Consider the following 22,051-nt stretch of genomic DNA (forward strand, 5'->3'; position numbering starts at 1 on the left):
TTATTCATAATATTCCTTCATTCATACTGATAGGATGACAAAGACAGCTAGCCTGACTATCATTAGTGACTCTTGCTAAAGTACTCATTATTTTGGCTGATTATCAATGTCTGTGTGATGCTCCCTGTGTGCAGGATGACCTGGTGGCTCTCAGGAGAGTGGTCAAGTCTTTCCTGGCAGTGTGTCAGCAGTGTCTGTCCAATGTCAACACACCGGTTAAAGAGCAGGTAACAGATGCTATTGTGTCACGAGTAACAGAAGAGCTTTGAAATCAACGTTGTCTCTCGATTTATGTAAAGGATGCATGTTTTCTGTTATCTCTACATATCATTATTTTGTTTTTTGAAATATTGACTCTTTGGTCAAGCTGTGACAATATTGCTGTTTCTTGTTTAGGCATTCATGCTTCTCTGTGACCTGTTGATGATCTTCAGTCACCAGCTGATTTCTGGTGGCAGAGAGGGCCTCCAGCCACTGGTGTTTAACCCAGACAGCACTCTGCAAAACGAGCTGCTAAACTTCGTCTTAGACCACGTCTTCATCGACCAGGATGATGAGAGCCAGAGCATGGGTGAGAGAGAAGTTAGATCGGATCATGTTGTGGTTTCTGTTTCAGATCCAAGAAGATTTTAACTGTTACTAAAGGTTGAGAGAAGGTAGGGAGCTTTGTCATTGTTGTCCACTACTGTCTTTGTGCCTGCAGAGGGAGATGAGGAGGATGAAGCCAACAAGATCGAGGCTCTCCATAAGAGGAGAAACCTGCTTGCAGCTTTCTGTAAACTCATCATCTACGACATTGTGGACATGCCTGCTGCTGCTGACATCTTCAAACACTATATGAAGGTTTGTGTGTAGCATGCGTGCTGAAAAATAATGACCAGCTGATAGTTTAAAAGAGAGAAAATTTTGGAAAAAAACAAATATGGTGAGATAAAAAGCCATCACAAGAATTTCAGTGCAAGTAACAATATCTGTGACACTGTTATGTTAATGTTAGCGTTATGATATAAATGTCGCTACTTCTGAGACAACAATGGAGCTGATTTACTGTGGAATTGAAAAAAATGGTTTTAATTCACCTAAATTTACCTTTGATGTAAATCTGGGTGTGATATGAGATACAGTGCATTAATTCAGACAACTTGGGTGAATTAACAGTTTCGTTTCTCTGCCTCAGTATTATAATGACTATGGCGACATCATCAAGGAGACTCTCAGTAAAACCAGACAGACGGACAAAATCCTCTGTGCCAAGACACTCATCCTCAGTCTGCAGCAGGTGAGACAGTGATGGTGCTTTTTTCACAGCTTCCTTCTGTGTACTCTTAAAGTTACGAGTGCTCTCCTGTGCACACCCACTAACTCCTATGCACTCATATGTGTGTTGCAGCTGTTCAACGAGCTGCTGCAGGATCAGGGTCCCAACCTGGACCGAACGTCTTCTCACGTGAGCGGCATCAAGGAGCTCGCCCGGCGCTTTGCCCTCACCTTTGGCCTGGATCAGATCAAGACTAGAGAGGCTGTCGCTACGTTACACAAGTGAGATCACGAGCGCTGTGGTGTCTCTGTAAACGGAAGCTGTAGATTGATGCTTTTAGCATAAATTAAATTGTCCGTATGAGTGATTCCAATTTGTCTTTACATTGAAATGCCAATAATTGATGCAGGATTTTGGTTAATTCTTGCATGTTCAGGATGTGAAATTAAATAATTTTAACAACTTATTGAAGCCTGGGAGCAAAATGTTAAGTAAACTTTTACCGACCAGTTTTAGAATCACATAGGAAGCATAAAGCAGACACAAGTTTTTATTTGCTTTTAAAGTTACATGAATTAAGTTAGTACAAAAAATACACCGTTAATAATTAATAAGGGTAGATTGAGGTTAAAAGAGTCTTTGTTATATACACCAACTGTTTGTAAAGTTGTAGTACTCGTGTAACTTTGTGTTGCTTTCTTTATTGCCATCTCTCATGGTTTCTCCTCTCTGTTGTCTTTCCATTGTGTCAGGGATGGAATAGAGTTTGCATTTAAGTACCAGAATCCTCGAGGACCAGAGTTTCCTCCTATAAACTTGGCCTTCCTCGAAGTCCTGAGTGAATTCTCCTCGAAATTAATCCGCCAGGACAAAAAGACAGTGTAAGTACTTCTATCCAATTTATCATCAGCTAATACTCCAGCTTTTATATACCTATGTTCCCCTGCTCCATTATTCACAAGGGGTCACCACAGCAGGTAGCTCCACATGTTTGATTCGGCACAGTTTTTATGTTGGATGGCCTTCCTGACAAAACCCCAACAGGATTTGTGTCTCCTTCCGGGATCAAACCAGCAATCTTTTGCTTGTTAGGCAACAGTGCAAACCACACTATGACACCACTAACACTCCAGGCCATGTTTTATTACTTACAAAGAAAAAGGATAATGCTATAAAATGCTGCTGCCTCCACAGCCACTCGTACCTGGAGAAGTTCATGTCAGAGTCGATGTCAGAGCGTCGGGAGGACGTGTGGCTGCCGCTGATTTCCTACAGAAACAGCCTGCTGACAGGAGGAGACGAGGACCACATGTCTGTTACGTCAGGCTCAAGCAGCAAGACCGGCTCCGTCCGCAGCAAGAAGGGTCGACCGCCACTCCACAAGAAACGTATTGAGGGTGAGCAGAGATGAAGGATTACCCATTTTATTGGGGTGGCTTAACTGAACTTTATCTCTTAAAGGAGATGAGACACTTACTCCTGCTGCTGAAACTGAAATTACTCTGTTTGCTTCATATTCAGAGGAGAGTAGCGTAGAGGGCTCGTGGATGATGCGCAATGACACCCTGCAGACACCCGGGGCACTTCAGACTCCTCAGCTCACCTCAACAGTCCTCAGAGAGAACAGACCAGCAGAGCACATGCCTGACCCAGACTCAGAGCCAGGATCAGAGAACGATTACGTACACAAGTGGGTTCATGCACATGTTGTCCGTAGGTGCACATGCACATAGAAACGTTAGCCCAGTTTTTAAAGTTACAAGACAGCAGCAGAACTAATGGACATGTGTCTTCGTTTGTCCTCAGTCCTCAGATGCAGATGTCATGGCTCGGCCAGCAGAAGATAGAAGAGGTGAATAGGAAGGACCGAACAGGCATGAACTACATCAAGTCTCGCAGCAATCAGGGTGTCCGGCAGACTGTGTAAGTGTGTATTTTGCTCATAAACCGTAAGCGTAGTGTGAAAAAGTGGGTAAAAGTGGAAACACAAATTCTGTCCAAACCTTTATCCACCCTAAAAGTCACAGTAACCAAAATATCGTAACCTGGCATTCCCTTTCAGGCGTGGGCTGATGGAGGATGACGCAGAGCCAATCTTTGAAGATGTGATGATGTCATCGCGGGGCCAGCTGGAGGACATGAACGAGGAGTTTGAAGACACCATGGTGATCGACCTGGTCAGTTATAAACTATTCATTTAGTTGATACGAGGTTTCAGGGTTTTTTCTCGTTCTGGTTGTGACATTGCTTCTTACAAAATATTTGACCTTTTACAGCCACCTTCAAGGAACAGACGTGAAAGAGCAGAATTAAGACCGGACTTCTTTGACTCTGCAGCGATGATTGAAGACGAGTCGGTGAGTGATGATTTGCCAACTAAATATCGAAAAGAAAACTGAACAAAATAAAAAAATAAAGTAGTAATAAGTTAGACTATAGGTAATTAGGATAAGAGGAGAAATTAAGCATTCAAAAGCACAGAAAAACTGATTTAAAGAAATCCTTTCTCTAACGTTACACTGGTCAACAAATTTCAGCTTCTGTTTAAAATATATCTGATTGGCTAACATTTCCAAGATATATAATTTTTTCATACGTTACACTCATGTGCATTAATCACAGATTATAAGCTTATGTCTTCTATGTCATCTGTTTATGGTTACTTATTTTTTTACTTTAGCTAAGCACTTAAAAGTTTTTTATGTAGTTTCACTAATTCAAACAAGGGATTTTTTTTCTCCACAATATTATGACATATAGACATGCAGGTTTCACTTATAGATGTTCCACAAACAGACTATTTAATAATGAAAAGTATTATATTAGTATTTTTTTTTAAAAATTTAAAAATTACTGTAAATTTGCACCAGAGGATTTCAGTTCCTGCTTCTAAGAAGGTCAAATCCAAAGCCAGAGTAGAGGTCAAATAGATGCATTTCATCAATCAGCACAATTTGATTAAGGTTGGATGGATAGTTTCCGAAAAGTTGCCATTGGAACAATAACACCTGTTCACATTTGGAATATTTTTACCAAAATTCTGGCATCAAAGTGTATTTTAGTTAATTCTTGTGGTAATTAAGAACTTTTGATCTTAGAAATGGCTAAGCAAACCCACAATTTTAAGCATCAAATTCAGTTTCTCTGATTAAAAATTAATTAAGTTATTCTGAAAGCATTTTGGCTTTTTCACAGTACAGACATAAAGGTGAGATTTTAAAGTCCCAGTTCAGTAGCAAAATAGCAAACACTGCCGCACTTTTTATATAGAGCAATGTTCTTTATCTTCTTCTTCTTTTTTTGGGGGGGAAGGTTTTCTGACTTTCTCATCTTCATTGTTCCAGGGATTCAGCATGCCCATGTTCTGATCTGGAAACTGGAAAAGATCCTAAGATCAGGATGCTAATCAGGAGTAAACGGAAGAGAAAGGTTTAGCCCAGATCACCTGCCAATCAAGACTCGTAAGATGAAGAAAAAAAATCATTTTTGAAGTACTTTTCTTTCTCTGTAAGACATGATGGAAGGATGCTTTTCAAGAGGATCTTCTGAAACTGCAGGATCTCACCTGGAGGCGAGGATCCGCTCTCTTCAGTCAGGCGGATCGGAGGATCCACAGTGTAGTCTGAACTATTCAAGAGCCTTGTCCTGCTTGTATTCTTCCTCCTCTTCCTCTTCAGCCTGTTGGTTTAGCACTTGTTAGCAGTACCTCTGATGGCGCTCTGGCTGCATAATCCTGCAGCCGGCCGACGAGTACTCGCAGTTTTTACAGTCCTCCCCCCTCGCCTCCCCCCGTTACACACATGTACAGTTGTTTGCTTCGGCTCCCAGTCTGCAGCGTAACACTCTGTACAGCCCCCACCCCCCTCTTTTGGTGTTGCACTTCACCCCATCTTAAATCCAACTAAATGTTCTATATCTTCGCTCTTAATACCACCCACTGCCCCGTCTCCTCTCTCTGCCATCTCTGAGTCGTCGTATGTGTTAGTGCTGATGCGTGATATGCGTGTGAAGTGTTGGTGGTGACCTCGGTTAGGCAGTGGAATGTGCACACAGAGGTCGACAGCTGTACACCGACCTGGAGGACGTGATGCAGCTGCCGTGTGTGCATGTGGTGTCAAAGCAAAGAGAGAGTTGTGTTATTTAACAGTGGAGATGCACATCTGACCGACGACGGAGAGAATCCACACCTCCTCAAATCTTCTGCACACACAACCCTCCAACCCCTAAATAACGGCTTTTTGAACTAATTAAAAAAAAAGAAGAAAAAAAAAAAAGACATATTTTCAATTCTGTAGCTTTAGTACTAAAGTTTTAAATCAAGTGTGTTTTTGTTTTTGTCTGATGTTTGTACAGCTTTTTCTTGAATATGTACCTTGTTTGTTGCCAAATTGTGGCCTACATACTAAAAAGTATATTCTAGCCCCTCCCCTCCACACCTGTAAGTCATATCCAACGGATACCGATGATACCAGCTTCCAAGCGCTGTAGGTCTGATTGCAATCGTTTCGCAGTTCACTATCACTCTTCAGTTTGTTCATTTTACAGGTGAAAACATTTTGCTACCTGCAATCAGTGTTAACGGACTCAGAAGACGGAAGACTTGTTGTTCATATCCAGTGCAGTGATGGATCTTTATGTATGACAGATTTGTTTGAATGTGTTTTGAATGTGTTCAGCCATGCCTCCACCCCCCCAGTTCAATATTTACAACCTTTATTCACTGGCTGGTTTGCAGTCCTGTAAAAATCAAAGACAATTGGATCTTTTCTGCAGTGCAGTTGACATCATTTGCCCCAAAATACTGTAAAAGCCTGTTTGTTTGTTTTTTTTTCTGTGAACCTAAATTCTTTTTAATAAAATAAAATCTGTAATCAATTCATGGGCTGGTGTCTGTTGTTGTCAGATACAGCTTTCCACTTGTGTGTTTAATGTGAAGAATGAACAGTTAACCTTCCTTAAAACCACAATATGGATTTCGGGGTTTTTTTTTGAGTATTGAATATATTAGGCCTTTGTCAGAGTCCTAGTTTTATATGTTCTATGTTATAGGTCTCCTGAATAGGCACACATTAACCGAAGGTACAATATATAGACAACAGTCTTAAGCCACCTACGCATGACCTTTTTTGCCCATTCATCTAGAAGAGCATTTCTGAGGTCGGACCTCGATGTTAGACGAGACGTCCTGGCTGACAGTATCCATTCTAGTTCAAGCTGAAGGTGTTTGATGGGGGTTGAGGTCAGAGCTCTGTATGGGTCAGTCCAGTTCTTCCACATCAGACTCATCCAATTATGCCTTTATGGACCCTGCTTTGTTTAGTAGGTTACAGTCATGCTACAATAGAAAATGTGTCTCCTCAAACTGTCTACACAAAGTTGGAAGGATAGAATTGTCCATAATGCCTTGGCAAGCTGAAACGCTAAGATTCACTGGAACACAGAGGCCAAAGCCAGAACGGTGACCAAGAGCAAGGTTATTATAGTTAACTAAAATTAGATTTAAAATATTTTAGCTAACCCATATCCTTAATTTTAGTATTTGATAGTTTAGTAAAAATGTTATAGTTTGCCTGATGAGGTATTGATGGACACACAAAGTTGACTATGGAAACTGAAACTAAATTAAATTTAAAAAAAAAAAAGAGTCAAAATGTATCGATTAAGAAGTGTAGTTCATCACATCCTTTTGTACACAGGCTGGCCCTCAGACTTTATGCCCTTTAAGTCGTTGAAAACTGTGACCGGTTCAGCTATGACCATTTACCCTTAAACTATGAGACTACACCAGCTCCATCCCATTGTGTGTCTGTTGTGGGAGCTAGATCTGATCATGCACACTTAAAAGAATGTCTGAGATTCCACCAGATATGATCCAGCGTCTCTGGCAATCATGACTTTTAAAACAAAGAAAATGAATAAACACGCAGAATATTGAGGCCATGATTTATTTTACAGATGACAGTACAGAGCCTGCCACAGAGAAAAGGCACAGTTCCTGTTGGTAAGGACGTCTCCTTGACCTAAATGGAGGACATCAAATGCTTTAGGTGCCTTTTGAAAGCACCGAACTGTAAAAAACTGATATATAATATATGAACAACTCTGAAAACATTGCACATGATAACAAACTTCAGTATGTTTGCATTTGCTGCTAACACTAAATCTCTGGCCTCTTAGATAGCCATATCAACAGTAGTTGCCAATATGACCGCTGTGTACGACTACGGGGTCATTTATTTCAGATGTTTTTAGGGATTTAATATAAACTATAAAGTACTAAAGATACACATCCTGATTTTGTTGCGAGTGCTCTAGTATTTCCTCCAAATATAAAATCAATTATACTTCAGGAGTGATCTTCACTTGCTGCTTTCAGTGGAGTGGTAAACTAAATCTAATAGACAGGCTCCCAATGTCACGAGGTACCGTTAAAGGTGGGTGAGAGAAAACAGTGAAAACTGAGTTTGCTGATCTGCTGTGTGCAAAAACCCCCATTTCATTTGAAATGTAAAAGTCAATACAAATGCCTTTCCATAGTGTTAGTGTGGAGAACATTTTCACAGAGGAATGTTGGCATGCTTCTTCCAGGGGTTGACCTGCTTCTTGCTGGCTAGCACCTCTAAATCTTGGCAGATCTTTTTGCGAGTTGTCGCTGGCTCGATGATGTCATCCACAAAACCTAAAACAAGCACAGTCGGATAAAGATGTACTCGGTTTGTTGGCGTATACACTGTCAGCAGATAAAGAGCAGGAACAGTCAAAAAAAAAAAAAAAAGCAGATTTACCTCTGACAGCAGCTGGGAAAGGGTTAGCAAACTTCTCCACGTATTCAGCCTCTGCTTCTGCCTGGTTCTCCTTTCCTCTGAAGATAATCTGAACGGCACCCTGAGGAAAAAAAAGAAATTAAAACTGTAAAAATAAAGGAAGCGGAGAGAAAGGGACAAACAAAAAACCTAGAGGTAATGTGTACCTTGGCACCCATGACGGCGACCTCAGCTGTAGGCCAGGCGTAGTTCACGTCTCCTCTCAAGTGCTTTGAGCTCATCACATCATAGGCTCCTCCGTACGCCTGGGATGCAAAGACCAAAATATAAGGATTAATTCAGCAACAAGCAGCATTTCAGACAGTAAATGAATGCAGATGTAAAAGAATCAAAACTGATAAAATGCTAAGTTAACTGTTTGTTTTTTTGTAGCTGATTCAGACAAAAGATTCCAGTGAAATTATTACAGAGGCTTTTATTCTGAAAAAAACACTGGGGTGTTGAGTTATCATCACTGCTCGCAGTTCAACGTGGCAGTTTCATTTCACTGAACTTGGAGGTGCTTTTTGTAGGCAGCGCATTATACAACAAACAGCTGAGCCAGATGTGCAAGAGAAACCTCACACACCTTTCTGGTAATGATGGTTATTTTTGGGACTGTGGCCTCTGCAAAAGCAAAAAGCAGTTTGGCTCCGTGTCGGATGATGCCTCCGTACTCCTGAGCTGTGCCTGTTGAGAGAAAACACAGCAGTTCTATTGGATGGGGGTTCAGACTATCAGATTTTCTACAGGTGGTCTGTTCAGTCTCATCCAACTCACCAGAGTATCACTGGTCGTTAAACTAAACCGATTAAATCATGAACTTCAGCATGACAAACATGCCCTGCACATAACTGCAGCCTGTGTGTACATGCATGAGGATATTATCCAAGAATACCTGGCAGGAAGCCTGGCACGTCCACAAACGTGATGATGGGAATGTTGAAAGCATCACAGAAGCGAACAAATCGGGCTCCCTTCACTGAGGAGTTGATGTCCAAACAGCCTGACAAACAAGACAAGTACAAAATGGACTGAATGGATTGAGGTTTTTTTTATTTTAACTGTTAGCTATTCACATATTTTTCTTACCTGAAGCTACTTTGGGCTGATTACCCACAATGCCCACAGTGCGTCCATTCATACGGGCAAATCCCACCACAATGTTTTTGGCGTAGTTGGGCATGATCTCAAAGAATTCCCTCTCATCTACTATCTGATTAAGAAAAAGAACTTTTTTTAAACACACACAAAAAGGAAATGAGATGTTGTGGTACATGTTAGAAGGTGTATGTTTGTGCGCATACTGCATGAATTATGTCCAACATGTCGTAGGCTTTAGTTGACTCTAAAGGGACGATGTTGTCCAATGATGGTACCAGACGGTCGCTGAAAAACAAATGAGACATCAGACAAAAAAGGAGGGGATTTGTAATTAGTTCAATGAGGGCAAAGGTTACTGCCTACCTAGAGTCATGGGACTCCCTGATAGGTGCGGGATCCTGATTGCTAAGTGGCAGGAAGTTGAAAAACTCTCGCAGGTTGAGCAAAGCCTCAATATCATTCTCAAAAGCACGGTGAGCCACACCTACGAAAAAGCAATAAGACATTTTAACGAGAGTTTCTCTCAGATGAGTTAAACACCCTGACTTGAGCAGTAATCCTTGATTAGATTTCATTTGCTAAACAGATTTTAAAAGATGCTGTGAAAAAGTCTTAAACCACCCCTCATTTCTGTATATTGTGCTAGACTAAAGAGGCCAAAGAAACATGCAAACAAGAATGAAAACAAACTGCATAAAGCAAAAGCAGGTTTGCACAATTCTAACAAGCCTGAAAGTCAATATTTGGTATGACTACCTTTGTTTTTCAACACAGCATGAACTTAAGTAAGGTTTCTTTAAGTAGTCTTCAGAATTCCTGAAGGACATTCAAAGTTCTTCTTTGGATGTTGGCAGCTTTTTGTTCAATTCTCTGTCAACATTCTCCCATACTGCTTCAATAAGGTTGAGGTCCAGCTTCCATTGTGTGTTTTTCTATTTAGGTATGCTTTTATTGAATTGGCAGGGATCACCGTTGTACTAAAAAATGAAGTTCATGCCAATCAGATGCTTTCCAGATGGTCATGTACGATGGGTCCATCATGAACTACATTCCTTTTCTGTGTTCATAATTCCATCAATTCAGACAAAATCTCCAAACCCACTGGATGAAATGCATCCCCAAACCACAAAAGATCCTCCACTGTGTTTTACAGATGGCTGTAAACTGTGTCAGGTCTCTTTTTTCCAATTTCTTAATGACATGACTTTCACATACAGTTTATATGCAGAAAATAGTTTTTAGGCCTGTTATTTCTTGTTTTGTTCTACACTTATTCAGTTTTTGGGAATCATTTCTTAGTGCAAAACATAAAATTTTATGCATGCCAAAGTGTTTAAAAAATTCACACCCATTCACACACTGGTGATGGCAAGCTACATTGTAGCCACAGCCACCCTGGGGCGCACTGACAGAGGCGAGGCTGCCGGACACTGGCGCCACCGGGCCCTCTGACCACCGCCAGTAGGCAACGGGTGAAATGTCTTGCCCAAGGACACAAAAACCGAGACTGTCCAAGCCGGGGCTCGAACCGGCAACCTTCCGATCGCAAGGCGAACTCCCAACTCTTGAGCCACGATCGCCCCGAAGGTGGAAATGAAGGGTGGCTCAAGACCAGCTCAGACTGGTAAATGTGACAAACCTAAAGCCAGTACTGGTAAAGCACCAGTGATTGCTACAGCTTAGTTTACAAAACTCTTCAACATCCACACATCAAAAAAAAAAAAAAAAAAAAAAAAAAAGTCTGACCGGACACGGTGGTATGAGTTTTGGCTCCACCAAGCTCCTCCTGAGTCACATCTTCATTGGTGACAGACTTGACAACATCAGGCCCTGTGATGAACAGGTATGATGTGTCCTAAACACACAAACACAAATGTTTCTGTGCTTATAGGAATTGAATGCATCTCTTCTCTAAACACAAAATAGCATTTGCGTGCCAGTTTGGAAATATTTCAGGACTTTTTAATATTTCTTGCAGCTTAAATAGCATAAAACTAATATTTTACCTACAGTGGATTTTACTGTGTCAGCTACATACCTTAACCATGAAGGTGAAATCTGTGAGAGCAGGAGAGTACACGGCTCCTCCTGCACACGGACCCATGATGAGGGAGATCTGAGGGATGACTCCTGAAGCCATCACGTTCCTCTGGAAACAAGAACACGTACAGTGTCAGAAATACGACACCAGCTGTTGATGATGAGTTTACAGACATGACTCCCGCCATTTACGTGGAATGTTAAACCGAAAAGAATGTAGGGCTTCAAGCTTCTGAGCTCAAAAAATCATCAGGTGCAAAACTTGACATTTTGAATTGATTTACATGAAAAGGTCTGCACAAAAATATATAAATGAAATACCAGGAATATATCTGCATATCCAGCCAGAGATTCCACTCCTTCCTGGATCCGAGCTCCTCCAGAGTCGTTCAGCCCGATTACCGGAGCCCCGACCGTCATGGCCTGGTCCATGATCTGACCACAGATTTAAAAGTGGCACATCAAATGAATGAAATGACCAAAGACAAACACACCCATACAGACGCTAACTTGCTCACAGCTGACAAGCACGATGTTTAATGTTACTGTGAAACATCTGTATACCTTACATATCTTCTGTGCGTGAGCTCCAGACAGACTTCCGCCAAAAACTGTGAAGTCCTGCAAAAAACACAGAGTGCAAGACAAAGAGAATGTCACATAAAATCGAGTTGCCACATGTAGGTTTTCTGTACAATGAATGAACACTGTACCTGACTGAAAACATAAACGAGCCTGCCATTGATTCTACCTCGGCCTGTCACAACGCTGTCACCGGGGAACTATGAGAGAAAAAAATGATCAAAATTCACTGAAAATGTCGCAAAATAAGAAACACGCTGCACGCCCCGTTACCTTGTTTCTGTCCTGCTCCATGCCGAAGTCAGCGCAACGGTGTTCCACAAACATGTCCGTCTCTACAAAGGATTCAGGGTCAAGCAGTAGTTGCACTCGCTCCCTGGCTGTCAACTTACCCTGGACCGCATCACAATAGTAAATTTATTACAGTCATGCATCAGATATGTCACCCATCAGAAAGTTTGCCTGCCACACTGCAAAAGCTATGGTTTTGAAATGTCTGATTGCTTTAGATCAATGTTTTAAGTGTTGCATACCATAAGCAAAGCTGCCTCTTTATAGGCGTTTACTTCCCTAATTTGTCAGGTCTTATTATTTAATCCCTTACCAGTTTGTGAGCTGTTTAATTGTCAGAAGTTTATCCCAATCTCATAAAATAAATCATTACATATACCTTAAAAACATTTGTTATTGGGAAGTTTGTTGTTTAAATAAAATTAACCCTTTCAGGGCTAAAACAAATAATAACAATGATAATAATAAACTTTTGTTTAAGAGATGTGCGAGAGACCAGCAAAACAAACAAGCCCCTGAGCCTGACATTTAAAACACCAACCTCCTGGCTGCCAATGAATTTGAAGCATATGATATTATATAATTAAAAGAAATATGTGTTAATATATAAAAAATAACAGCCTCGGTCTGCGATAGCTGATTTTACCCTTTTATGTTGTGCCTCTATCCTTTGCTGACCTCCCCCTTGCAGTGCCGCCTCTCGCTTCTGGTCAATCCTCTCTTTAACGGACAGGTGGCTGACGGAGTACCAGCGGCACGACCGATGCAAACTCGTCTGCGGTACTGTTACCGATACTGGGCCATATTTTACTCGCGCCACGCTCCTTAAGGACACCTTCAAACCATTTATCAGTCCGCAACTGCTTCGAGCAACACTGATGGCCGCCATCATTGCTGTGCTTGTAAGCTCTTCTTCTTTAGTGTTTAATGTCTGTTGACAAGCCAGCGTTGGGGCGCCACCAAGTGGAATGGAGTGTGGCTCGGGAGACGATCAATAAAGAGGGAGGAAAACCCCTTTCTGAGCTTAATTTTATGTAAAACATGTTTGTTTTTTCACATCTTACTTGCTGTTTGTTATATCCGTTTACTGCAATAGAACTGTCAGGGGATATAGTGCATACTAACAAACGATCTGCTACACTTTTCTTATGTATTTCACTAAATTCTTAGGAGCCATCTGTCAGTATCAAAACACTAGGCCTGTAGAATCTATATAGTTCTGAACTATGCACTAGAATCAGGGAAGACTGAAACCATCGAGCTATACTTGTAAATAGCACAATTCTTGCTTTTTGCCTTTATATCACCCCAAACAAATGAGGTTTAATCTTAAGATGTGCCGAAGCCTTCAAATACTCCTGAGATGTGTCACAATAACATCTGGAATATAACTCAGTAATTCCATCATTTAATTTAAATGATTCTTTAACACAAAGGGGCCTTTGTGTGTAGTTTGCATGTCTGAGTGACTCTGCAAGCCTCCAACTCCAGTTCAAAAAGAGGCATGCTAGCTCAGCTGGTGATTCTGAACTGGCTGTAGTTGTGGATGTGCATCAGCCCTGCAATAGACTTACAAATGTCCTCTTGCTATAGATGTGTGGGAGAGAGTGTCCTGCTCTTCTGCATTATTGTGTGGCATGGGAGCTTCTCTGTGGTAGAGATGAAGGCTCTGCTGAGGGTGGTGAAAGCTGCATAGACTATTGTTTGTAGCACCTGCCCCCCCCCCCCCACCCCCCCCACCCCCACCACAGACATCACCAGCAGATGCAGGGAAATTGCCTCCTCTTTCTTGAAAGACTCCCCTTCAGGCAGGAAGCTGTGATCTAGAGCAGAACCACCAGACTGAGGAAGGATCTTTTTCCCAGAGGCTGTAAGACTTTTAAACTCTGCTGGTGCTCTGTAGTCTCTGCTACAGCCAGAGGTAACAGATGTGATAAATCACTTGTGCCTTTGCACTACCCTCTTCACATGTTTGTTTTATGTCTTATTTGTACTTAATATTTCCTATGCAAAATAATAAAAAGAAAAACCTGACATGATTGCAAATTTTAATTTCAGCTCATGAGAATACATGTGCTGGAAATACAATGAAAACCCTATAAATTCTTAAATCCATTGCCCGACAACAGCTGGGATAGACTCCAGCCCAGCTGCAATCCTGACCTGGATGAGCAGTAGAGAATAGCTTCTTAAAAACTTTTTTCCCCCTATTTCCAGGTGTATCCCTGAAACCCCAGAATAAAGTATATATTTTATATTTTGGCATTTGTTCTCAGCTTATTTATATAGTCCACTATACCAAATCATGTGACACATAGATGTCTATACTTGCTCAAATGCTGTCCATGCCCCAAATAGGGACATTTTTTGTGATCTTCTGCTGCCTTGAAAAACAGATGACTTGAGGATTTTTGGTTTAGTTATTTCAGTTTAAATCCCCATTTGTGTGCAAATTTTTCACTTCATCTACTGCAGCTGTGAGCTGATTTTTCTTTGTCGTGTTTTATACACTTTTCTCAACCTGGGAAAATAATGTAGTTGGTCTGCAAGTATTTTCTGCAAGTTCTAGGACAACAGCGGGCGGGGAGTCAAATTATGAAATTCTGACCAATAGCGAAAGGGGGGCGAGCTCGCGCAGCCAATCGGAAAACAGAAAGTCCTCGCAACAGCTGGTGGGCAGGAGCTCTGCCCATCTTGGATGTCATGTTACAGAGACATTATGCCCTGAGTTTATATTGTAAAGCAGACCTTCCTGCCAGCTTTAGCGCTGTCACTCTACAATTGCAGGGTTATTTATGTCCCAACCATGAATTTGAAAATAATGAATTTACAAAATACATAAAAATTATACCTGCCCTAAACGTAGTTTTTAAAAAAGCGATTCCAAAATACGATTTAAATACAAAGTGGCATTTTTCTCTTACCCCCAACTTCATGATCACCAAATTGCATGTCAAGTATAACAGTTAAAATAAGTTGTAAATCCACCTTTTCTGTTTTTATTTTGTTAATACACGTCTCTTCGAACAGTTACATACGTTTTTTAACATCTTCATATGCTCTGCACCTTGTGTATATGCGCATTCCCGTAAAACGAGGAGACAAAACAGTGAGATGGCACGACAAAGAAGAAGTAATTTGACATGAGTCTTGTGCTAACACCACGGGTGTACCAAAGGTCAGTCATCTTTGACATATTTTGTATTTTTAGCTATATCTTTTCTGAGTGTGACACTCTAACCAATGCAACCCTGTTACTCGTAGAAGATACATTTATTTTTAGTTTTCCTCTTTTATTTATATAATTATATTTCTCCAGTGTCCAAAGATACAGTCCAGTGACTGTATCTTTTTTCTGAGAAAACAGTAATGACATAATATATCCATTCAGTCATGTTAACTTGAGAACCCGGTTACTCTAATTTTAACCCTCTTACATGTAATTTGTAATAAAATAATAATGCCTATGAATCAGCGTTTATTTGCGAATTAAAAATGTATTCTATACATATATATATATGAAAAAACTGGCAAAAATTCCCCAAAATGTAAATTGTTATGCATAAAGTAGCCCCATGCTTAAGGAAGTTTTTCCACCCTCTTATTAAAATAAAAATAAATTTTAAGTAGCGTGTTGCTACGTAGTTTATGACCAATTATAATCGTTACAGTGAGGAAATAAAGCGATGGAGGACACGGGAAAGGCGCTGCGGTAACCACGGTAACTAGTGGAAATCTCGCGTGATGATCATGCCTGTCGATAGGGGTTTATGCGAGGAAAAGTGGAAAATCGAATGATTGATGCATTTGCAAAACGGCAAGTTAGCTATGTTTCGGTCACCTCTCTCCGAGCATTACAGCAAAACGTACCAAAATTGCAGAATTTTTCTTAGCCGGTCGCATTTTGCTCCTACGTGCGACGTATAAAGCCACCCAGGGGGGTTAGTGATACGGTTGACTCTTCGCTAGCTAAATCGACTAGCCATGCTAACGCTAGCTGGTTAGCTTTGTTTACATCAAGTGCGCGCCTGGAATCTGTTAACGGATTTCTGACCCGGTGAATTCATGATCTCGTCAGTCCGTTGTTCAGTTAAACATCGACGAGGATACTGGATTGTAGAGTAGATTGGCTCTATGGCTATCATCGATGATCTCTTGTGCAAAGCGTCCGGCTGATGCAGTAAGCTAATGTTAGCTACGTAATGCTAACCTTTTAATTATGGGTGATTTGCTCATTCGAGTTAGCGTTTGCCCTTAGACTTTGTTAGAGATGAGTATAATTATAACTCTAATAGGTCCGAATTAACAGGAACTGTAACTGTGATATGAAAGAGTTCGCTGGTTAAATGCGACTGCGAACCGGTGATGCTAACCTTAGGTAGCCACCTGCCAAGCTAGCTAACGTGCGCGTTTAGCGATAACCGCCTCACCATGGTCGTTGTTTCATATTGTATATATTACTGATTCATGATTAACATCTCTTTTGGCACACTGGAGTGACTGATTGTTGCGTCGCTAGACCAATTTACATCCCCTCCATCACCCTGAGGCTGGGCTCTCTTTACGTTGCGACGAGCCGCTGGATTTTTTTCCTTCCTCGGACCGTGTTTCCCTGAGGCTGCGGAGCACATCGCCATGAACCCGGTTAATGCAACCGCTCTCTACGTGTCTGCCAGCCGGGCCGTGCTGCAGTGCGACCCGCGGCAGCCTCATTCCTTCACAGAGATGTACAAACTACTGCCCTTCTTCCGAAAGTCCCTCTCATGTCTTGTCTGTGGTAAGTGATTTGAGAATATTATAGCAACACAACACACTTTCAGTCCAGCTTTAATGTTATTTGCGACACCGTATTCAGTTTTGAGCCATACATTGGCTGAATTGTATTAAAAAATAATTACCATTAATATTGACTGAAGTGTCCGTGGGCGTGCGTGTGATCGCAGCAGTTGTGACACGATTTGTCGCTCTTGTCTCCGTGGTCTCCTTGGCAACCGAGGCTGGAGCACCAGTCATCAGTCCTCTTGACAAGACAGATGACTGCTCCGTTGTTGTGCCTGCTGCAGAGCCATGTGTTTCTTATTCATGCTTTATTTACCAGCCCGCTTAGCTAGTGGAATATATGAGCTGACACAGCTTGCACTGAGGAGACGGACAATATTGACAGAGCTATGCGCGACAACATTTTTGACCTTTCCCTATTATTTGACAGTGGTTTTGCTATGCTTAATTCTCCTGTGAAATATTCAGTCAGAATTACATGTTTGGTCATGTAAGCAGTAAATATCAATAATATTTCTGTTAAGCTCATTTGGTTCTTATTTGCTTATTAACAAAAAAGTTTGGTGCAGATATGGTTCTGGCTAGTTCAGTTGATATGTAGATTCCGAACAAGTCGTTGATAAATTGGTAAACGTTCATTAACTGAACTTTTTATCAAATATTTTGATACTAACTTAATCAATTAAGCACTTGTTCCAGGTTTTTCACCTTTATGAATTGCAGCTTTCTCTGATTCATTTCACTTTGACTGGATCATTTTTTTGGGTCCTTGACTGTTGATCAGATATTTTCCATCTCTGTGATGTTGTGGTAGTGATATATAATTATAGGATATAATATATGCTTATGCTGCTCCCTTGTCACATTTTTAATTTGGCAAAGCCGGTGCCTTTCCTGACCCAACCCCAAAGGGATTTGTCTTTCCAGCTGGAATTGAACTGGGGACCTTTTGCTTGCCAATCGAATTTGTAATCCACTATGCTATAGTTGTTAGTTTATAGCTGTTGTTGCTTTAAAAAAAATCACAAATGTATCTGTAAGAATTATAATTAAGAAATGGTTATTGTAGCTAATTGAGAATACAGCTGTTTCTATAAAGCTATGATTACGTGAGGTGGAGCTGAGTATAAATGTCTCATGGCCAGCTATATACTGTGCCATAGTAACTGTGCCTTTGTTCAAAGGTACTAAACAGGTGGATTTTTTTTCTCATTTTTCTCTCAGGTAAACTGCTTCAAGATCCAATTTCTCAGACACATCCAGAGTGTCAGCATTATGTCTGCTTGGGCTGTAAAGGCCAGAAAATGCAGATAAGGCCATCATGCAGCCGTTGTAAGGACCACTCCTCCTTCCAGGAGAACAAACAGCTCTCTTTACTGGTGCAGTGTTACAGAAAGCTCTGCTTCTATGTAATTCATTCACCGTTGCTGTCGTGTGTCAGCAACCATGTAGGAGGGTCTCCAGAGGTAATGGCTTTGCTAGAAGAGGTGCTATTGTCGCACAAAGACGAGATGGAAGACCCAAGTCTAGTGCACGAAGATGTGAATCCCTCAGCTCCTGAGTCCCTCACGCCCACAGAGGCACCACCTGCTCCTGCAGAGCTCTCAGCTGTACCTCAGAGCTCTTCCTCTGATCCTCCCTGTTTCAATGGACCACAGGAATGCAATGGAGACGTGCTGGAGGACGTAGATCCCTCTTCTCCTGAGCTGGAGGTATGCGAGCTGGTAGAGGAGCAGGCACAGGCAGGCCTGTCTGTATCCAATACCGGTTGTGGAGGATTGGAACTGAGTCTGACCACTGGACGTTTAGCCCCAACACCAGGCACTGTGTGCTCACTCAGGGATGGGGATTCAAGTAGCAGGGAAGTAGAGGAGGGCGAGGTGTTGCTCCTCAGTGTGGAAGAGGTGTTACAGACATTGGATCCCCTTCAACCTGGTCGAGACTCTCTTCATACACAGCCGGTTAGGACACATACTCACACACACACAGCTACGGACAGAGCACACACTCAGATGTACATACAGCTGGATGCAGCTCACAACTACACACAGATTCAAACAGGCAGGACTAATACAGTGGCAGGCCATGGTGCTCACACACATACATCTTCCTTTGACCCTCCTTCAGCCTCCAAGCCCCCACCAGTCCGCCTTAACCGCAAACGATCTCATTCAGAGAGTGACAGGGAAAAAGTGAAACCTCTCCCGATTGCTTCTATCCTGCAGGGCTCTTCCTCAAACTCACACACTCCTAATCCCTCTCACACACTGCACACACATCCACCCACGCCTTCCCTAACAGTACCAGCACACACATACTCATCGCTTCCCAACGGAGCACCTCCTAAGCCCAGTCGACCTGCGCCGAACCACAATAAAGGTGGCAGGAAACATCCGGAGCCAAGCCCTAAGAAGCCACATGTCAAGGCTCGCACTGGTGGCGCTTCCAAGACAAAGGAAAGAAGCAAAGACCAGCGGTTGATGGCAGGCTGCCTGGTACCTCCAGCACCTGCGAGGCCTCCATATAAGAAGCCAGTGGAGAAGAAGGGCTGTAAATGTGGAAGAGCCACTCAGAATCCGTCTGTGTTGACCTGCAGGGGACAGCGTTGTCCCTGTTATTCAAACCGCAAGGTAAAACCAATAATCTATTGAATGAGCACATTATACGCTTAAATATTAATGCTGTCATTATGTGAGTTTGTGTAGATTGTTCATGCTGCTATTTTATAATGTGTTAGTGTAAACGTATGACAATGTTTTAGTACTATTAGATGAAGCGGATCAGTGCTTGAACGTTTTATTTTAAGTAAAAATATGTCTTTATAGACCTGTTTAACCCTTATGGCATTATTAGATGTGTTAAAAAAACTTTAATGTACTGGATTTTTTTGCATTTTAAATGTAAATACAGTGATATTCAAACCTAGTAAAGGCAGGTTTTTGTATTCTTTTGTGACAGTATCAGAAACTGAAAGCTTTGCATCTTTTGTGCCACACTGGCCCTGTGTAGCTAGAGTAACACTGTTGTCTGTTTTCTCTGATCTTTCGCAGGCATGCTTGGACTGCATCTGTCGAGGTTGCCAGAACTCCTACATGGCCAATGGTGAGAAAAAGCTCGAGGCCTTTGCAGTGCCAGAGAAGGCCTTAGAACAGACGCGGCTTACGCTTGGTATCAACCTCACCAGCATCACAGCAGCCGCCGCCCTCCGCAACCCGGCAACCACCAGCATCCGCGCAAACACCCTCCTCAACGTTGCCACCGCAACAGGGACCCCCGTTTCGACAGCTTTCCTGTCCCCCAGCCCCCCACAAGAGCCCAACTATGAGGAGAGCCTCGAGTTGCTGATCGGATGAGAGGCTGGGACTCCAAAAATAGACAGCATGGTGCTGATAGAATGTGACAACTCATCATTGTCTGTCAGAAAACGTGTACCTACCCCATAGAGGGGAAGGAAATCTAAGGCAGCTATGGGTCTGTCCTGTCCTGTAATCTGCTTTCCTTCTGTGTCAGAAAATGCTGAGTAGTACGACTAGCATGGGTGTGCCAAAGCCTCCTGTATTGTGCCTGTGTGCCAGTGTTTATTGTTGCCTGTCTCTAGTTAACACTTAAACTCGGTTCTTAGGCTGTTCTGTACATCACAGGTGGGTTTTTTTTTTTTCCATTCATAGACCACAGACATACTCTAAGAGGCAATAGAAACTTATCACAGGTTTTGTTTGTGTGTACACTCACAAGTATTCGAGTATCTGTGAATCCCCCCTACCCCCCACATTTGGTGCAACAACAACTACATCATCATCATATCAAGGTTACAGCATTTTTCATGTTTGAGTATTAGTCCTTAAGCTTTAGAAATACAGAATTTGTGTCAGGACAGCCCTTACTAATCTTTAACCCTCTGTGTGTTCACACCATAATTGTGAAGGACTCTTGTGACTTATATATGTAGATCGTATGTCTCACACAAGACTGTATGCCTTTTCTAGCTCATTAATTCACTCAATCCAAGTACTGTCGGATGTTAACGAATTTGTCTTAATGAACTTGACTGATGCAGGCATTGTACAGGCAGCAAGATAATGTCAAAGCACTTGGCTGGTTCCACAGTTTGTGAGTGTGTGTGTGTGTGTGTGTGTGTGTGTGTGTAAGTGTTTGTGTGTATGTGCCTGGTGAGATTTACTGTAATGTCAGTGGGGAGGCGGTTGTTGGGTTGTGAGGACTGATTGATTGGCCAAATTACAACTAAAACCGTTCTTAGCATAGCAATAGGAGCACCAACACGGAGGCTCCCAGCTCCAGTGCACGCACACACAATTGTTTACAGTATTGCCATTTTAGACTTCAGCTGACTGTCTTCAAAAACAGTTACTCTGTTATGCTTTGGTTATGGGATTGTACATGACTCTGTGTGTGTATAGATAAACCGAAGCCATAGGTCGTCATTTACAAGATAAAATATGCTCTGTCCATGCATTTTTTCCCCACACACGTAGTGTTCAGACTGATCGGAGACCAACTCAGAGACTATTTTTGATACCAAGCGTTTAAGATTTGGTACCACTGTCTTTCCTTTTGGTTAAATCACAATGAAGCCCTCCCATAACTCAACATGCTGTGTTGTCCGCGTTTGTGTTTACTGTCTCGGCTGTAACTACAATATGTTTGTTAGTCCAGTCCAGTGACCAAAAAGAGACTGAAGACCATCCACACACCTTGGTGGTTCTTTATTGGCAAGAAATTAGAAGGCGGATTATAATATGACCTATCTTCCTCTGTGTGTGTGTGTGTGTGTGTGTGTGTGTGTTTGTTTCAAAATGTGTTTCTTTTGGGCATTACTTGAACCCTGATTAAGTTTTTGGTATTGATTTTTTTTTTAAGTGTAAAAACTCTTGTTTGGGGAGTGATTATTATTGCTGAAACATTCACTGCCATATTATGGAAACATGTACTACAACATGAATTAAACGATAGTTTTTTACTTTTTCAGTATTGTCTTAAAATTTAATTAACCATGAACGTCTTCACTAACATTTATTGGCAATCCATCCAGTAGTTTTCAGGATACATGTAGTGATATAGTATGTGGGGGGAATCACGATTTGTGTTTTACACTTTAGTGTAAAAATGTATTGGAAAACACTTAAAATACAGTATAATCTGACACATCTCACATATTAGAATATCATGAAAATTC

General features: G+C 41.7%; 3 protein-coding genes across 3 annotated transcripts in view; 2 read left to right on the forward strand and 1 right to left on the reverse strand.

The window, feature by feature from the left end:
• stag1a (STAG1 cohesin complex component a) overlaps positions 1-6,133 on the forward strand; it is a 44,221-nt gene extending 38,088 nt beyond the window's left edge. Inside the window, exons 21-32 of the mRNA XM_085144107.1 lie at positions 135-227; positions 397-571; positions 704-843; positions 1,178-1,279; positions 1,391-1,539; positions 2,011-2,139; positions 2,453-2,655; positions 2,780-2,948; positions 3,065-3,181; positions 3,321-3,435; positions 3,535-3,615; positions 4,603-6,133. Of these exons, the coding sequence (XP_085000233.1) occupies positions 135-227; positions 397-571; positions 704-843; positions 1,178-1,279; positions 1,391-1,539; positions 2,011-2,139; positions 2,453-2,655; positions 2,780-2,948; positions 3,065-3,181; positions 3,321-3,435; positions 3,535-3,615; positions 4,603-4,626 (1,497 nt within the window). The 3' untranslated portion in view covers positions 4,627-6,133. The remainder of the gene's footprint in view (positions 1-134; positions 228-396; positions 572-703; positions 844-1,177; positions 1,280-1,390; positions 1,540-2,010; positions 2,140-2,452; positions 2,656-2,779; positions 2,949-3,064; positions 3,182-3,320; positions 3,436-3,534; positions 3,616-4,602) is intronic.
• A 1,056-nt stretch (positions 6,134-7,189) lies between these two features.
• Positions 7,190-13,003, reverse strand: pccb (propionyl-CoA carboxylase subunit beta). Its single transcript, XM_085144113.1, has 15 exons — positions 12,725-13,003; positions 12,061-12,180; positions 11,919-11,987; positions 11,770-11,826; positions 11,527-11,640; positions 11,204-11,314; positions 10,912-11,020; positions 9,529-9,649; positions 9,369-9,450; positions 9,154-9,277; positions 8,960-9,067; positions 8,651-8,751; positions 8,229-8,327; positions 8,044-8,143; positions 7,190-7,937 (listed from the first exon to the last, which is right to left on the reverse strand). The coding sequence occupies exons 1-15, from the start codon at positions 12,968-12,970 to the stop codon at positions 7,816-7,818; spliced, it is 1,683 nt and encodes a 560-aa protein (XP_085000239.1). The 5' UTR covers positions 12,971-13,003; the 3' UTR covers positions 7,190-7,815.
• Positions 13,004-15,776: 2,773 nt separating this feature from the next.
• LOC146496062 (E3 ubiquitin-protein ligase MSL2-like) lies at positions 15,777-21,833 on the forward strand. The gene is made up of 3 exons (XM_085144112.1): positions 15,777-16,855; positions 18,082-19,487; positions 19,908-21,833. Exons 1-3 carry the CDS (start codon positions 16,714-16,716, stop codon positions 20,208-20,210), a joined length of 1,851 nt encoding a protein of 616 aa, XP_085000238.1. The 5' UTR covers positions 15,777-16,713; the 3' UTR covers positions 20,211-21,833.
• The last annotated feature ends 218 nt before the right edge of the window (positions 21,834-22,051 follow it).

Source organism: Neolamprologus multifasciatus, chromosome 19 (assembly GCF_963576455.1).
Source record: "Neolamprologus multifasciatus chromosome 19, fNeoMul1.2, whole genome shotgun sequence".
NCBI classification, from domain to species: Eukaryota; Metazoa; Chordata; class Actinopteri; order Cichliformes; family Cichlidae; genus Neolamprologus; species Neolamprologus multifasciatus.

Coding starts and splice junctions, on each gene's coding strand:
- pccb (XM_085144113.1), bottom strand. CDS start 12,970: ATGATGGCGGCCATCAGTGTTGCTCGAAGCAGTTGCGGACTGATAAAT. Junction 9,650..10,911: donor AACTCATACCACCGTGTCCG/GTCAGACTTTTT, acceptor GCTTTTTCGTAG/GTGTGGCTCACCGTGCTTTT. Junction 7,938..8,043: donor TTTCCCAGCTGCTGTCAGAG/GTAAATCTGCTT, acceptor TGCTTGTTTTAG/GTTTTGTGGATGACATCATC.
- LOC146496062 (XM_085144112.1), top strand. CDS start 16,714: ATGAACCCGGTTAATGCAACCGCTCTCTACGTGTCTGCCAGCCGGGCC. Junction 16,856..18,081: donor CCTCTCATGTCTTGTCTGTG/GTAAGTGATTTG, acceptor TTTTTCTCTCAG/GTAAACTGCTTCAAGATCCA. Junction 19,488..19,907: donor CCTGTTATTCAAACCGCAAG/GTAAAACCAATA, acceptor GATCTTTCGCAG/GCATGCTTGGACTGCATCTG.